This window comes from Nematolebias whitei, chromosome 12 (genome assembly GCF_014905685.2).
Source record: "Nematolebias whitei isolate Nwh7 chromosome 12, NemWhi1, whole genome shotgun sequence".
NCBI classification, from domain to species: Eukaryota; Metazoa; Chordata; class Actinopteri; order Cyprinodontiformes; family Rivulidae; genus Nematolebias; species Nematolebias whitei.
The window spans coordinates 21,229,091-21,246,778 of NC_056509.1; the positions used below are offsets into that span (position 1 = coordinate 21,229,091).

Sequence of the window (17,688 nt, forward strand, 5' to 3'; positions counted from 1 at the left end):
ACACACACACACACACACACACACACACACACACACACACACACACACACACTGAGAAACACATGATGTAGTGACATGAAATTGCAAACATCTACAAACACTTTCACACAGAGACTTCTAATGGAAACAGCTCTATGTGCATATTCTGCTGCACGCTGAGCTGCATGAAGAATTCATAAAGAGAATTACAGGCGTGGTGCTGAATACAAACTCTGACGACAGACAGTCGAGACAGGAACGAGCGTCATGTTGACATTAGAGGGGCACTGTTTGATGGATAAACACGACACGTTTCGTTTCAGTATTTTGACCGGGTGTGAGTGGATGTTACTGCGATGGGGTGTGTGCGCTCGCACTAACTCACTCCAATTATGGTACATTAACTTGCACGTTACAGACGTGTGAGTCAGAGATTAAAACAACAGTTCAGATCTTTCAGAGTGGGGTTCTGTAGAAAAGGTATCAGAAAGACAGCCACCTATTGTTATCCACATGGAAAGAGTCGTGCTCTTCCTTCAACTTTAATGCCGCCTGAACCGCAACGTATACCCGCAATGTAAAGATTAACGTATATAAGCTCAGGAGGAACAATATGGGTTCCGTCCTGGTCGTGGAACACTGGATCAGCTCTTTACCCTCACTAGGGTCCTTGAGGGGTCATGGGAGTTTGCCCATTCAGTCTAAATGTGTTCTGTGGACTTGGAGAAGGCATTTGACCGTGTTCCTCAGGGTACACTGTGGGGGGTGCTCCGTAAGTATGGGATTGGAGGCCCGTTGTTACGGGCTGTTCAGTCCCTATACAAGCAGTGCGAGAGTTTGATTCGCATTGCCGGCAGTAAGTCGGACCCCTTCAGGGTGGGAATTGAACTCCGCCAGGGCTGCCCGTTGTCACCGATTCTGTTCATAACTTTTATGGACAGAATTTCTCGGTGCAGGCAGGAGGCGGAGGGTTTCCAATTCGGTGACCTCAGGATTCCATCTCTGCTCTTTGCAGATGATGTGGTCCTGTTGGCGTCATTGTGCCATGATCTCCAGCTCTCACTAGAGCGGTTCACAGCTGAGTGTGAAGTAACTGAGATGAGAATCAGCACCTCCAAATATGAGGCCATGGTCCTCAACTGGAAAAGGGTGGATTGCTCTCTTCAGGTCAAGGGTGAGGTTCTGCCTCAAGTGGAGGAGTTCAAGTATCTCGGGGTTTTGTTCACAAGTGAGGGAAGAATGGAGCGTGAGATTGACAGACAGATTGGTGCGGCATCTGCAGTATTGCGAACTCTGTACCAGTCCGTTGTGGTGAAGAGAGAGCTGAGCTGTAAGGCAAATCTCTCTGTTTACCGGTCGGTCTACGTTCCTACCCTCACCTATGGTCATGAGCTCTGGGTAGTGACCGAAAGAATGAGATCGCGGATACAGGAGGTTGAAATGAGTTTTCTCCACAGGGTAGCTGGACTCTCCCTTAGAGATAGGGTGAGAAGTTCAGTTATTCGGGAGAGACTTGGAGTAGAACCGCTACTCCTCCACGTTGAGAGGAGCCAATTGAGGTGGTTCGGGCATTTGTAAGGATGCATCCTGGGCGCCTCCCTAGAGAGGTGCTTAGGGCATGGCCAACTGGGAGAGACCCCAGGGAAGACCCAGAACACGCTCGAGAGACTATGTATCTCGGTTGGCCTGGGAACTCCTTGGAATGCCTCCAGAAGAGCTGGAAGTGGTGGCTGTGGAAAGAGATGTCTGGGCCTTCCTGCTCAAGCTGCTGACTCTGCGACCCGACTTCGGAATAAGCGGAAGATAATGGATGGTTGGATATATATATATATATATATATATATATATATATATATATATATATATACATATACATAATAAATACATTACAAAAAAAAGGACTAAAATTACGAGATAAAAGTCATAGTTTTACGAGAATAAACGTCCTGGGTCAAGCTCTGCTGTGAACAACCTCCAATGTGAGTCGTGTTTATGAAGTAGTCTGCAATCACTTTTGAATCACTGTTGGTGAAATATGCCTCCATCCACATTATGTTACGACTAAATCCATCAATGCAGCCATTAATTGTAATGCAATACGGCTTCAGTTTATCATAAGAATCCATATGCCACAGTGTGTTGGACCCCCTGCTGTTATACTGCCGATGTCAACATTCATCATTTTACTGCAGTTGTAAGACTGCTTTTTCATGTCAGAGTTCGGATAATATTACCACTTTAATCTAGTAATGTTACGAGTTTATTCTCATAATATTAATACTTTATTCTGGTAATTTCACAACTTTTTTCTCGTATTGTAAATTTTTCTTAGTGTAATTTTTTTTCTTCTTCTTAGCATGGTCCTAATACTCCATCGTAACACCATGATGTGTGCTATTACTTTTATTGGCGTTTTGAGTTACCATGGCAACGTAATTTGCAGACAAAGAAGTCATTTTTCCCATTGAACCAAACTATAAATCAGGCATTTTTAGAGATATTAAGCTAAAATTTGGTGTGCTGGTAATTGAGAGCAATGCCCCATAAATAATGAATTCAAATAAAAAAAAGCAAGGCCATCAAAGCTAAAATTAAATGGCCTTAACTCAGCTACTTTTACATATACATAGCTGTAATTTAGTGAGGTTATAGTTGAGAATGTTCCCCATCACATACTGAATCCTACAAAAAAATCCAAGATGGCCACCTTAGCTTAAAAATATTACTAAAAGTCATTGTTGTTGTTTTTTTGCCATATTGAGATTAAAATTGGTAAGGTGGTAGCTAAGAGTGAATCCTGACACAGTACTGTCAAATCAAAAATTTTAAATAGCTGCAATGTGGCAGTCCCTGTCAAATTTTCTCCAAGGACTTTCTAGTAATGACTTTGTTGTAGACATCTCTTTGATCAACCTCAGTTAGGAAACAAGGTTTATTATTATTATTTTTTATTTATGCATGTGGACACAAAGTGTAGAGCTTTGCAGTGTGATGATGTCATCACTGATTTTGTTCTAGAAACTAAAATAACAAAGAAGCTGTTTTTGTCAGAATTTTTTTTATCTGTTCTGTTTTATTCTGAATTTGTTGCTATTCAATTTTGGCCATGTGTTGGAAAGATTAATTTAAAAATATATAAATGGTATCTACATAAATTTTGGGAGAACCATGACATGTCTTGTGTAGTTTGATTAAGTTAATGGGGATGTTCCCATCTAGTGTCATAGTGGAACTATTTCAGATTTATTTGCTAAAATAGCGTTGACAGAGAAATATAAACTGAGAAATAAATGTATTTAAAAAATCTAGACAAGTTTAAACTAAATCTGACTGAACTGACAAACTAATGTTGCTAACGAGGTTAGGACCAAAGTGTTTTTTTTTTTTTTGTGGTTGTCTTGAAACATTTCTAATCTTTAAATTGTCCATGGCATACAATCTTTATCTAGCGGTCAAATTCTACAATTATTTACATGGAATTCAATGGGCTTTTGCTAACACAATAAGCAGCAGCAGATAGCTGTAGCACTCCTGGTGCACTCAGGTCACTTCCAGCCAAATTATAATGTTTTAGCCAGAAAAACAACTCATTAGCTCGTCACTTCAGTCAGAATAAAACTCTATTTCTTCAAACTGAGGTTCTTCAAAGAGCAATCTGCAACAGGTAAGATATTAATTGTTCACAACCTTCCTACAGAATCCCGCTTCAAAAGATCTGAACAATTTCTTTAAGATAACCTTGACCAAACTTTGCCTTTGTGTGTTGTTGTGTACGCCTAATGAGCCACGCACACCAGCAGGGTCGCCATCCCTCTGCTGTCTCCTAATTGGACACACGGAGCAACCAGCGGATTTCCAGCATTCATCTCCGACAACTTACAGAGAGCAGAGGTGCCTGGTGGGGCAGCCCGAAACAGAGAGAGAGAGAAAAACATGAAGAAGAAAGCGTTTCAAGGAATACCTGCCTGCTTGGTTTGACCTTTACACAATTAGCGGCAGGTCCGGGGCTCTGGCTGTGAGAGGAGCTGAACACAACAGAAGACTAATGGCAGGTGGACAAATGAGGCACATCTGCCCGCTCACACCCATGCGGTAAGGCGTGCGCTCATCACATATCATCTTGCGTGCGGAGGCGCACAGCATGCTGCAGAGTTCCCCACCACTTCCAGAAGACAGAATAAATTAGTGATTATCATATATCCCTATGAGCTCAGCTGTATCTTCTGTAGAAAGTGAGCTGGAGTTTAATTTGTTTTCTCATATTTCCTGCGTGTAGCTCAACTTTTCCAAACTTATCAGTAACTCTCCACCTACGGAAACCCATTGAAATAAAAAAATAAAAAAAAATCATGGAGCCACAGACTAATCCACGCCAATTCAACAGAGAGCGACTGCCATCGTGGAATACGCTCCCAAGTACAAGCAGAAAGAAAAAGCTCAATTATGCTACAAACTATTTACCCCTCGTATTCCCCGTCTCTTGTGCATCGGGCCGGTTGAAGATGATGGACGCGAGCAATTCCTGGAACACGGTAAACATGCAAATCACTTTCAGTGTCTCTCCCTCGGCAGTTTCCCTCTGCGGTCCTCTAGATTGCAGCCTCCCATTCTAATTGTTCCATAACATCTCACACCAGCATAAAGAGTTAATTGAGAATGGGTGGAGATGATCTTCCACGATACAGAGCCGTGCAGTAACAAGTATTTCTAGAATGACTGTCCACATCAAATTGGCCAGAGTAAATACTGAAAAGATAAAGCTCTTAATGTGATTACACATTAGAAGTTAAGGTTATAGGCATTAGTGGATGTATTATCACCTTGACTGAAATGTTTAGAATAAAAGAAATTACAATTAACAATTTACAAAAAATACTTAAAAAAAAAAAGTTGATTCCATCAATATTTCTAGAAATAATTAAAGCAGCAGTTTAGAGATTTTGAGGAATAGAAAGATATTTAACAGCCTCAGTCTGGAATCACAGTTTCATCTGACAAGACTGACAAGCTAACAGCTAGTTAGCCGACACTAAAGTGAGCAGCTGCCGTCATAAAACAACTCCAGCATACTTCAAATTTACATCACAGTTAACGCCAACGTAGGCGGTTATTTTGGCAGAAACATACTGTATTTTTCGGAATATAAGGCGCACTTAAAATCCTTAAATTTTCTCAAATATTGACAGTAAGCCTTATGTATTAATTCTGGTTGTACTTACTGACCTTAAACCAATTTCATGTGGTTAGTGTGAATGAGTTGAATGAAGTTTAACTTATCCGACTGTTTTGTTTCACTTAATGGGCCTTATAATCAGAAAAATATGGTAAAGTTCCTGGCAGTTGAGTCCCATCAACGGCCTGAAAATGCTACAGCTAGCTGCTGCTCTTCATGCTTGTAAATAATCAAACATACAAAGTAAATAATGGAAAACGTAAAATAATGGAATTTAAACTAAGAAAATGTAATGGTCAACAGCCCCCTGCTGACCCCACATCTACTCACGTCACTGCTCCTCTTGCCATGTTTCTGCCCATCCTGCCAAAAACCTGCCTTCATGCTTTTTGTTCTCCTGCCCATGTCACCTGCCATAGTTTCTGCCCCTCATGCCATTGTTTGTTTTTCCCTTATGTGTTTTGCCTATCACCCATCCTCCAGCTCAAGCCTGCTCCCTTCACTCCAAGCCACGCCTCCCTTTTCTCACAGCAATCAGCCCTGATTCCACGCACCTGTTCAGCTCATCTAGTTCCCCTGCTCTGCACCTTTTATAAGTTCCATTCTCACGCTCCACCGGTGCCGAATTATTACACCACTCATGGTCCCTGATAGTGAAGCCTTCAATCATAGTATCTGTTCCATAGTTTTGTATCCTTGCTTTGTACCCTCGCCTGTTTTTTGATTCCTTGCCTTGCCCCTTTCTGGATTTGTCTGCATATCTGACCAAGGTAACGACTCTTGCTCTGCCTTGACTAGTCTTTTGGATCACGACTCAGCCTTGTTCTTGCTTCTCTGCTTCAACGTGCTTGACCCCTGCTATGACCATCGAACCACGCCTCTGGATTTCACCTGCCACGTACAGACTGAGGAGATTGGACTCCTGACTCCAGCAACCAGCAGCATAATAAATAAAAACTGTTCTTGTTTTTGCACTCCTGTGTCTGGCTTATTAAGAATCCGAAAACCCATTCCTGACAGAAAAGAGTAAAAAGTTTAGATGTTAGCATCGGCATTGGCTCATACCATTTGCGACAGGTTGTTTAAGAACGTTAGGGACTGATGTTGGTCTTAGCCAGTGTTTAATTTGAGCCGGATCCTGCTTCGAAACAAGATCCGGGGACTCCCTCATTTTGACAGGGTGTGTTCCGGCAACTGTTTGCTCGGATCCGGCAACTAAAATCTACGCCCCTAAAAGTCCAAAGTCATTGCACATTTTTATTTTAATTATTTAATAAAAATACAACGAGAGGAGAAGGTGCCCTTGGCCCGGTGGACCCAGTCTGTGGAGTGGATGTTCCGGCCATAGAAAGCGCACCAGCTTGAGCACACGCCCCTGCCCAGCAGAGACATGGACTGCATGTACCGTGGGGATGAAATGTCTTCATCCAACACCTTCAGCAGCGTGTCCTGCAGACAGTGCACGTTATGCACAGCAGCGTCTCCAGACAGCTCTGCAGAGCGCACACAACTGCTGATGTGTCTGAACTCCTGCATACATTTCAGACATAATAAATAAAATAGCTTACAGAACAAAAAATACAATGAGAGAAATGTTGGATGAGTATTAGTCACATTAATCACGTATCAAAACAACAGTGCTAATTTGAATAAAAATAACAGCAATCAAATTGTTGAAAGACAGTCCAATTTACTTTTATTAAATAAATGGATGGATTGTCCTGAGTTGGACAACCAAGAAGTCAGTCGTAATTGAGGTTGGAGCAGCAGAAGCAACAAGGCACAGGAATGAATTCAGTGGAGAAGAGTTCGGCTCAAAAACGTGGTGTTGGGGGTGTAGGATGCTTGACAGAATCAGAGCTGCTCTATTCACACACAGCCTGTTGTTGCTCTCTAAAATAGTTACTGAATCAAGAGTTTACTAATGTAGGTAAACCCGTTAAAATAGGCTACACCAAAATGCAGGAAGTAGCATCTACTAGGAGGACCCACAAGGTCACTCCACTTCCCGCGTTCCCCCCACGCACCCCCTCCCCTGCCGGCCCGACAACTACTTTCGTTCCGGCATCGACCAGTTTTCAAATTAAGCCCTGGTCTTAGCTGCATTTGCACGTGATGTTAGCTCGTCAGTCCTTTTGAATTTAAACTCAAACTGAGGTCATTCAAAGACCTAGCTACCAGGAAAAACTAATAATTTATTCATATTTCACAAAATACCAGTTCAAAATGCCCAAACTATTCCTTTAGCATGAACGCAGTTTTTATGTGGAGTTTTTTATTAAATCTCAAAACAAACAAATTTCCCGTTTGTGTTCGTTTGGTTCCCCGTTAGCCTTGCTGGTGTGCAAACTACCAAGTGGGTGAAAAGAAAACAAAAACATGACATAATTATGAGTTTGTATCTCATAATTACATCATACTATTATAAGTTTTATTTATTTTTACTGGCGGTAACGGTCTTCCAGGTATTCCTCTTCATGGAGCCATCAATAATTAAGTGTGAAATGTGTCCTTTTACCTCACACCCCTGCCTCTCATCCTGCTGACCCAAAAATGCCAACCTGTTCTCACCTCAGAAGGTGCACAGGTAGGACAAGGTCCACTGGTTATAAACAGATGTCTGTGAAGATGCTAAGCACACACATACTTTTTGGCCCCTGAAACAAACCGACTTCTGAGCACAAGCTCAGGTCCATACGGCGTCAGGCGCCTATAGCTCTTTTTCACCACAGCAGTACATCACTAATGATAGCACAACTCCCCAAACTCCCCTATACTACCCAGAGGGGTGGAGAAATCTGCCAAACGGGTGCAGGTCCTCTCTACTTCTCACATCACAGTATTTGACAGCCAGCAAGGGAACTGTAAAATTAAAGGCCTTGGCAAATGAAATGCTGCGACACGGCAGCGTGAATCAAAGCAGAGCCTGTCAGGGGGGCTAGTAGATGAGAAACGACCGAGGAGTGTTCTCAGAAGGAATACAAAAATAAAATGAAAAGTTAGCCAGGGCAGAACACTACATTTTTATTGTTACGTTATCCAAAGTGCGTTTTCTGGCATCTGACAGCACCATCCTGAATACAGACTGAACAGATACTGGTTCACCTTGAAAAGAGAAGCACTTTAGATAAAGCGGGAGCTTTACTGACATACTTTGATACAAATAGCAACGGAGCCCAACAGTGATATTTCCTAAATGTTACCGGTGCAAAACACTGACATGTTTCTCAGCTGAGTCACCATCACTGCACATAAACAGAGATGGAAACAATGTTTTACACAAGAAAATATTTTGACTCTCAGTCAACTCTGTTTCAAAAATGTCCTGTTTCTTTAGTAGCTTTCTGACACTTTCATAGGAGTGCCAGTTCTGACATAAAGGGCGTCCATGTCTGTGTTCCAGGCAATCTGATGTTGAGGTGATGATAACAGAGGTCCGTCGTCCAACAACCAAAGCTCTCCCCTACAACCAAACGTTTCACCCGTGACTGAGAGTTATTGCTTTAATATAGACAACTAACAGTTTAATTTGTGCTCTGGGTGTCAAAGCAGAGCGAGGTGTGATTACTTTCTTGGCACTGTGGTGATATTCATTGGCTCGAACTTGAAACGTATTGGAGACAGGCCCCTCTCAGTCCAGAACGGTTGGGTGAGTGACAGATAGAGGGAGAAAGAACGGTAGAAAAAATGAGAAATGTTGAAGAAAAAAGAAAAAGAGAATGACCGGCTTTGCACACCTCGCTGAACAGCAGCACTTCAATCCTCCACAGAATGAGAAATACAGTATCCTGACCTTGGCTGATCAAGCGGAGTTAAAAAAAGGAGCACAACTTCAATTCAACTGTGGTCAGTGTGAAGAAAGGGGCCAAATCCACATTAAATAGTAAAGAAAGGAGGACAGCTCTTGTGTTTACTTTTTGTCATAACTTTGAAGATGGCAGCAAAAAAAAAAACAGAGCCACTGGCTGTTAGATAAAAGCTTCTTTTCAGATGAAGAAAACAATTATTTAACACTGAATGCATCCAGATGTTCTAGATGTAAACATGCCACTGAATGAACAATGGATTTAAGTTATTAGTTTTAAGACTATTGGGGCAAAATATACGACACTTTTTGGTGGTTCTCCTATGCCAAATCACTTACTTTCAAATGATAGATACAATTTGGACATAAAAGCTTATTACCAATACCAGTACTAATTAAAAGACTCAAATTACCACTAAACTGGAATACCAGTAACACTGTATCTGAAGCTTTGAAAGGTCTTGGGTACGAAACACATTATTATGTCTTTAATACAATTCTCTGGAAAAGAAACCGGTAAAACTGGACACGTGAACACAATGACTCATCACGTCACACACTCTCCTCGTCTTCCAGAGGGGCGTACCTGAATGGTAGGTGGAGAGCGCTGTTTTCGGGTGGTTGTAGTAGACAGGGTGGTGGTCGTCTCGATGAAAGTGGTGGACATCTCTGGTGGTACCGAGGTGGTGGTGCGTGTCGCACCCCGGCTCGTGGGCACGTCGCCCACCAGTCGCACGCTGCCATTCACCTTGATGTTGGGGTGGCCCTCTGCGGCCATGTTGAGAACCTTGAGCCCATTGTAATAAAGGCCAGAGAGCTGACCCTGGTAGGGTCGCTTCCGGTCATTGCCGCCGATAGAGATAGTGGCCTGAGTGTTGAAGATTGTCAGCTGCCGGCCTGGTGCAGGAGGGAGGAGGGGCGAAGATGTTAGCTAAAGATTATTTCACATAGCTGGCAAATGAAACTAATAAAAACTGGCATACATCACCTGTAATAGTTATTCAATGTAACACAAAAGCTGTGATAAAAATGTACTCTTTAATAATAAAAAAAAAAAAACTTGGCTAGTAACACACTCTGCTTTTACTTTTAGACAAATTTATTTTTAAATGAGACAATTGTTTGTTTTGTTGCGGTTTTTGGTCTAGTAGCATTTGTGCCACTATGCTAATTGCCTGCACCATGGCTACTAACAGTAAATTGTTTGAATACCATTGAAAAAAAAAAAAAAATTCCAAATGTTTATTAAATACTCTGACACATGCATTTTTACCTCATACATTAAAACTCAAATATGTGAATGTTGTCAGCCTCAGCTTAGGTCAGAAAAACAGGATTCACTCATCTGTGTGCTCAGTGAACAGACCAACTACTATTAGCTATACAAATAAATTACAGATTTCTATGAATTATATGTTTTCATACACTAACATGTTCACCTTTAGTGGTTTATATGTGGCTAATAATGAGATACAAACTGACAGATTGACAACATTATTATTTTTTACTACAGCTATCACAACTTTACATGCACAAGTCAGCCATGTTGGATTTTGAGGTTAAAGCGGCTCAAGAATAAGACTTTTCAAGCTTAAATTTAAAATTTTGGGAGTTCTTGTTGATTTTTCTGACTTACAATTTGGAAATTTTCACTTTCAAGTCTAAATGGAAATCATTACGTTGGATTAGCTTTGGAAATGTGCAAGTCACAGCTGACCTTCAGCAGGATACAACTAGCAACCATTTAGATGTTAGCTTGATGAAAATAAAAACAAAGCTAACAATTGTTTCATGCTAAAGGGACTAAATAACTCTAGTAGTGTAGTGTTAATGCAGAAGCTTCATTCCTAATGTGTCCTGATCTGATTAGCTGTTTGCTTGACTCTCTCATGATAATTTCCCTCCACACTGAGTGTCTGCTATGCACAACACTGTAAGATACTGTCTACTCACAAGTTCTCAGCACAACCACTTAAAAAAAACAAAAACAAACAAAAAAAAAAAACCCTGAACTATCCTTTTATTATTATCTGAAGAAAACAGAGGACTTCACTGATAAATAGAATAATAAATATGCATACAGGAGGTGTGTCATGAATTTCATTGGCCCAGACCTAAATATCACAGCCAAAACATGCTGCTCATGCATTAGTCATGGAAGGAAAATGCAGAAACAATTCACAACACAGGAATCATAATTAAAAATCTCATTTGTATAATTCACAGACTGGCATGGCTTGTTACATTTGTCTTTTATACAGTACATAAAACATTAAGTATGGAATGGCAGGGACGGGTTCATATCACAGGAAATGATACAGCATGTGTGGAGTTATGCATGCAGCAGTAATGTTTTTTTTTTTAACCTGCAAGTGTTTTAGGCGTTGTTAAAGGGACTTTTATAACAAGGTTAAGATGTTTATGTGCAATGGATTTTAAGAAAGCAGTTTATAATGGTTTTATGTAGAGTGAGATCACGTTTTATGCACACAAAACAAATTAAAAAGCAGGGATGCTTTAAATCCCAGCACGTTTTTAACATTAAAGCGAGACGCTGAATTGATAATCTCAGCGACTGGTGAGTGCAGCTTTATCAGGCCTCAGCGCACCTTAGCGCGTGCACTGTGACACTTTTCTGTCAAAATGGCTCCAATTATCTTTTCATCATCAAACAGAGGTTAGAAATCCATTTTGTGCGATAAGTACAAAATTACAGCGGAGAGGAGCACCTGCTGTTTGGAAAGTTTTCAGGGAGATATTCCCACTGATTAGTTTGTTCTCAAACATTGCCATGGATGAGAGCCAGGGGAGTTAATCCTCCTCTCCAAACAGTCTGCTGACTGGTGCATAGATAATAACTACCTCCAGTCAGTGTTGCTTGTATGACCAAGAACACTTATACTTAAAAGATTATTCCAGGCATTTGTAAGTGGGGTTTTGAAGAAAAATTGTGAACAATTAGTATCTTACCTGTTGTAAATAACTCTGAGTGACTTCAGTTTGGAGAAAAAGTGCTCATGTTTGACAGGAATGAAGAGCTAATGGCTTGTGTGAATGAAGCTAAAGGTGATCGCTAAAATCTGGGGGTATTTTTCAAGCAAAGGTAGCAGCAGCAGCTAGCTGTAACACTTCTGGCATAGTCTGGAAACCATTATGGCAGATAATATTTCTGCTGAAATAACTATATGATGTAAAACTGAAGGAGGTGAAGAGGTTTAAACAGTGTTTGCATTCACTGCCATTAATTTTTAAGTTTGGAGTTGTTTTACCATAAGTGAGCAACAATTCACTTTGAATCTGACCCACTCATTAGTTCATCTAAAGTGGATTTTTGTCATCCTAAAATTGCTCCAGTCTTTTAAAAGTTAAAAGTGGTTTGTGCTATTTAAACCTATAGACAGAGCTATTTTGACTAAGAAAAACAAAATAAAAAAACGTACTAAATTCCTTCTACAAATTACCTCAAGTTGTGCCAGAAATGCTATTACAAGCTGCTGCTGCTTTTTGGATGTACAAACGAGCCACAGAATTAAATGTAAACAAGTACCGTATTTTCCGGACTACACATCACACAGTACAGGTTGCATCAGTCAAAAAAATGTCTCATAAAGAGGAAAAACCAATATATAAGTCACAGTTTTACCAGTAGAAGAACTACATATACCAAAGTCCATGCTCAATATTCCAGGTATAAAATCCAACAATGTTCAGTCAGGTCATCTGGATGGTTTCTATTTTGTGCAGAGACTTTTGGCCCTCCATTCAAAGGGCTTCATCAGTCAGGAAACACCAAACAAAATTTATTCTCCACCAACAGCATAAACCAAAGTGGAAAAAAAAAACAGTTATGTTGGTGCTAAGATGGTCTCTGGGGCACGTCCTCTCCCTCATCGACAGTCATGTCAAACTGGTTCAAAACACCACAGCCCATGCTCAATAATCCAGGTATAAAATCCAACAACGTTGTCAAGTCATCTGGACGGTTTCTTTTTTTGCGCTGAGATGTTTTGCCCTTTAAAAAAAAAATTGCGTAATGAATGGGAAAAAAAAAACAAAAACCCATACATAAGTCGCTTTAGACTATACGTCGCAGAACTGGCCAAACTATGAAAGAAAGAGCGACTTATAGTCCGGAAAATATGGTATGTAGTTTCAAACCAGTGGCAGTGTGAAGTTTTAAGAAAATGTGTTTGTATAAACTGAAGACTGAATAAATCTACTTCAGGGGCAGCTGTGGCTGAGTGGTTAGAACAGTCCAATCCAGTGGGAGAGTTGGGGGTTCGATTCCACCAGCAGTCACATGTTGACGTGTCCCTGGGCAAGACACTGACCCTCTCACTGCCTCCGATGTGTGTCCCATCAGTGTATGAATGTGATAAAACACTGATTAATATTTGCAGAGATCTAGTAGAGTGCTGTATGAATGGGTAAATGAAGCACAGATTGTGTTGGAAAGCACTTTGAGTGTCTTCACAAGACAGAAAGGCGATATGTAAGTACTGTCTATTTACCATTTACTTTATTTTTGACCCAACTCATCAATCCTGTCATACATAAACACTCCAAACTGGATAACCCCAACTCAAAATGCCTGGAATATCTCTTTATCAATCATCCTGTTGCATATGTCATACTGTCCCCCTCAGTCCCTTTAACTGGACCTCATGGCTTGATAATAATAAAAAAAAAAAGGTGACAATGGCAAAAAGGGATAACAAATATATAAAGGATAATTTTCACAAGAAAAGCGTTGTTTTATAGACTTTTAAGGGGTTTTACAGCACCCCCCCACCCCCCATTCTCAAAGGTTGAAAGGGAGCAAGCCGATGGAATGACAGAAAAAATAATAATAATAAAGGAAAAAATAAAATACATTCTAGAAGTTGGATAAAGATTTACCTTTCTCCTGAATCCAATCTTCTACTGGCCGGGTATATTTGAAAGGGATTTTCTTATTTGCCATTTGATAGCGCTCAATGTCGCTGTTGCCTTTAAAGTTTGAGAATTTAACAAACAGCTTGAAACAGTTGGCGACAGACAACACACATTTAAACACTGGTTTATGATGAGGTTTATCTTTGTTTAGAAGGATTTATAAAAGCTTTATGAAGTTTTTTTTTTTTTTTAAATCCATGTAGCGTTACTTTAGTTGGTTTTAGCACACTCCACACAAAGATTATACAACATATTCATAAAAGCACAACAAATATCCTGGAAGAACAAAATAAAAAATGCATCAGTGAACAGAACGTTGATTAGAAAACAGCAAAGAGAAAATATCATGCGCTTAAGAATAGAGACTTAATTTGACCAACTTAGAAGAAAAATTGGCGGTAATTTAAGAGTACTAAATATCCCACTGGACACCATCTGCTTTTACATTTCAAGGGGTAACAAATGATTTGGAAGAGTAAGTTATTTTGGAAGGAAGGAGGTTTGTAGCCAATTTGCAGGAAAAGGAGGGCAACGTTAGAAGAGGGAGTTGGTAATTCAAAGTATGGCAGACCCATTGGGGGTGAAGTCCCACAGCGACACAGATTTGAAGAGGACAATGCATACAAATGAGATCATTACTAACTTTGTGGGAGGCTTTTTGGGTGAAAAAAGATGCTACAGCCCAGTTGCCACAATCATTCCTTCTGAGACGCGTTCCAGGTAAAGGAGAATTAAGGTTAATAAACTTTCTTTTTTTTTACAGTGTGTGTACTCTGTCGCTTTTCTAGTGTGACACCATTTCCCTTTGTGTCTGTGTGACGGTACAACGTTTTGTCTGACAATCACAGAGCCTGTCGGCGCTGAGGATTGAGACGCCTGCATCTGTCTTAGGGCGCTTTGAACTAAAACAAAGAGGACGTGAAGGCTGTAACAAATTACAAATGACAGCGTGACGTCAGTCAGGTGAGTAAGCATTTGAAGCAAAAAGGAAGAGAATCAATCATGCTATGAAACAAAGAACGAGGCTTCGTAAGCGTGCAAACGTGCCTAGTGTGGGATTGTCTCAGGTGACTGAGCTACTGAATGTTAACTTCATACACACTTCTTTTGGTGCCACCTGTGATAACGCTGTGCCTGGGTATGATATCATGCACGTCCTCACAGCCATCCCAGTTGCGCTTGCGTTATTTGCTTTCATTACGTTAAAACCCACACGGCTGAGAAGAACGAAACGCAATCGCGTCAAACCATACTGTTCCCTCCGTCCTTTCGTATCCCAGGAGAAAAACCCAGCCAAGTGCCCCGTTTCCACTCAGCTGGGAAGGAGTGTGATTAAGGCAGCCTGGGAGCTCAGGGAGCTAAAGGACTGTGTCAGGAGTGTGCCAGCAGGTTAATCAGCCACAAGCAGAACTCCATTCGCTTTCCTTTGATCGCAAACAGGTTTCAAGTGGTGGCCAAATACGCTCTCCGCTGGACGAGGACCACAGAGGAAACCAGTACAGTTGTACCAGGGGACAGTGAGGAAGGTTTGGTTTAAATTTAGTACGTGGTTTGTTTTAGTCAAAGGTATACGTTTAGTTTGAATCTGAGAGACGACGAGCTTATGGCGTCGTTTCAGGTGGAGTTCTTCCACTGTTCCAGGTGATTAATGAGGTGACAATTCCTTGGTAATGAACACACCACAAGCTAGTCATCCAACTAGTGGGAACGATCTCTTTAGTTTCTCAATCTGATATTCAGTTTCTGGAGGCGACTTGAAAAATGGATAACCTTGTGAATAAAAGCATTATTTTGCTGAATATTCAGTCTGTCTTTCAGGGTTTTTCTGTTTGTGTCTTTTGAACACAGAAGGAACTGATAATTCCTCAAGGAAATTTCCTCAACCCTTCACTTTGCAGGGAATAAATGAAGAAGAATGTGGGATGAACTAACAATTTAGTGTGTTTGTTACTTCCTGAGATACACCTAAGGTCTTGTTTATATGATGCACATTTTGAGTGAAATTATAGTTTTTCTTTTGTGAACACAACAACAGTGCGTGCTTTCTCTCTTTGGGGCACTGTGGCTAAGTGGTTAGAGCAGACATACTGCAGTGGGAGAGTTGGGGGTTTGATTCCACCAGCAGTTACATGTTGACGTGTCCCTGGGCAAGACACTGAACCCCTCATTGCCTCCGATGTGTGTCCCATCGGTGTATGAATGTGATCCAAAACTCTGATTAGTCTCTGTATAGATCTAGTAGAGTGCTGTATGAATGAGTAAATGAAGACACAGATTGTGTTGTAAAGAGCTTTGAGTATCTTGATAAGATAGAAATACCTTGTATAAGTACAGTCCATTTACATTAAAACCAATCATTCATGAATCCAGGTCTCAGACCCTGTTTATACAACAGTCTATGGAAACGTTAGTGTTTTTCCAAACATTTTTTGTGGCATATCAGGTTCAAAATCCAGCTTTTATGCTAGCATAAAATGTGTATAGTCTTCTTTCAGGCTGAGTTGTTTGTGTGACAAGGGCATAGAAAATAATTTAGTGCAGAAAGTGACAGGTGGAGTTAATGTTCAACAGTGGTGTTGTCTTTTATCCCATAGCTGTATCCTGACAGGGCGGCACAGTGGGGAAGTTGGTAGAGCGGTTGCCTCTCAGCGAGAAAATTGCCAGTTCAAATCCCAGCGAGGGACCTTTCTGGGTGGAGTTTGCATGTTCTCTCCGTGCATTTGTGGGTTTTCTCCGGGTACTCTGGTTTCCTCCCACAGACCAAAAACATGCATGTTAGGTTGAGTGAGAGAGTGAATGGTTGTTTGTCTCGTTTGTCTCTATGTGTCCCTGTGATGGACTGGAGACCTGTCCAGGGTGTCCTCTACCTCTTACACAGTGACTGCTGGAAATGGGCACCAAAGACCCCCATGACCCGAAAAGGAAGAAGCGGGTAAAGATGATGGATGGATGTATCCTGACAGCATTTATATGAGCACGTATCAAATACAGTAAAAATATTTAGAGAGATCTAAGAGTGTGTCATGCCATGCTTGCCTTGACACAGAAGGTTTTACAGTTTTAGTAAAATTCAACTATGTTAATTCAATAGTTTGTGTGGATTAAAGGAAAAAATATACAGTCAATCTATTTTGTTGTTTGTTTATAGCTCATATCAGTTTATTGTTCATACACATTGAAATCTCCTACGTAGATTATATATATAAAAAAGAAACAATGGGAATTTAAGAAATTTGGTGTAATTCTTAGGGTGTATGATGGTTAATAGTAGGAAAAACCTATGACTCAACTGTCTTTTCGACATATAAAAATAAACGCTGTTCCATTTTCCCTGGTAAAGTCAGTTTTTCTTAAAAAGGTCAAATAGTCTAGTCAATTTCTAGTCTCGTCAGCTGGTGAAATGACAGCAATTACTCAGGCTACTTTCAGATAAATTCAGGATAATGTCACCCATTTTCTAAAATAAACATTTTAATGTGTAGATTGAGGTTGGTTTAGCTTTTACTCTTAAAAAAAAAAAACCCTAAAAACTTTGATTTGAAAGTACAGAAGTACAGATAAGCACACGAGTTTCATGAGATCTCATGGGGTGCTTGAAGGAAACGTGCGATTTAAAAAGACTCCCACTCAGTCCGGACGGTGCAGCAGTCCTTAATATATCATTTTTAGTAGCAGTTTTAAGATTTCAAAGTTTTCATTAATCATCCTGCTCAAACTACAGAGCCACTCGTAGTTCTCTCTGACATGCAACATGCTGCAATGATAAACTTGTGCTTTTTTCTGCTTATAGCAAGTA

The 17,688-nt window shown here is 40.6% G+C and overlaps 1 protein-coding gene across 1 annotated transcript in view; it reads right to left on the reverse strand.

The window, feature by feature from the left end:
• LOC119418450 (neurexin-3b) overlaps nt 1–17,688 on the reverse strand; it is a 528,753-nt gene that overhangs the window by 36,996 nt on the left and 474,069 nt on the right. Inside the window, exons 19-20 of the mRNA XM_037685736.1 lie at nt 13,857–13,946; nt 9,544–9,854 (exon numbers count right to left, since the gene is read on the reverse strand). Of these exons, the coding sequence (XP_037541664.1) occupies nt 9,544–9,854; nt 13,857–13,946 (401 nt within the window). The remainder of the gene's footprint in view (nt 1–9,543; nt 9,855–13,856; nt 13,947–17,688) is intronic.